Here is a 304-nt window from a genome sequence, read left to right as displayed (position 1 = left end):
TCCCTGGGCACTCAGCACCCCGTGTCTCCCCAGGGCAACCTCGTGGCCGTCAAGCACCTCAACCGCAAGCGCATCGAGCTGACACGCAAGGTCTTGTTCGAGCTGAAGCACGTAGGTGAACCCCGGCTCGCGCCGTGCGGTGGGATGGGGGTGCCCAGCCTGGCATCCCCTGGTTGGGGTGGGACGTGGCACGAGCCTGGACCCAAACCCTGCTGCACCTTAGATGCGGGATGTCCAAAACGAGCATCTGACCCGCTTCATTGGCGCCTGCACCGCCCCCCCGAACATCTGCATCCTGACCGAG

General features: G+C 65.1%; 1 protein-coding gene across 1 annotated transcript in view; it reads left to right on the top strand.

Annotated features, from left to right (window-relative positions):
* The window catches only part of LOC104509550 (atrial natriuretic peptide receptor 1-like), a gene marked incomplete at its 3' end in the record, with an annotated part of 5,341 nt that overhangs the window by 1,369 nt on the left and 3,668 nt on the right, over positions 1–304 (top strand). The window contains exons 8-9 of the mRNA XM_010151523.1: positions 30–111; positions 224–304. Coding sequence (XP_010149825.1) covers positions 30–111; positions 224–304 — 163 coding nt within the window. The remainder of the gene's footprint in view (positions 1–29; positions 112–223) is intronic.

Source organism: Eurypyga helias, unplaced genomic scaffold (assembly GCF_000690775.1).
Source record: "Eurypyga helias isolate BGI_N326 unplaced genomic scaffold, ASM69077v1 scaffold26715, whole genome shotgun sequence".
Classification (NCBI taxonomy): domain Eukaryota; kingdom Metazoa; phylum Chordata; class Aves; order Eurypygiformes; family Eurypygidae; genus Eurypyga; species Eurypyga helias.
This window is presented reverse-complemented; position numbering and strand designations above follow the sequence as displayed.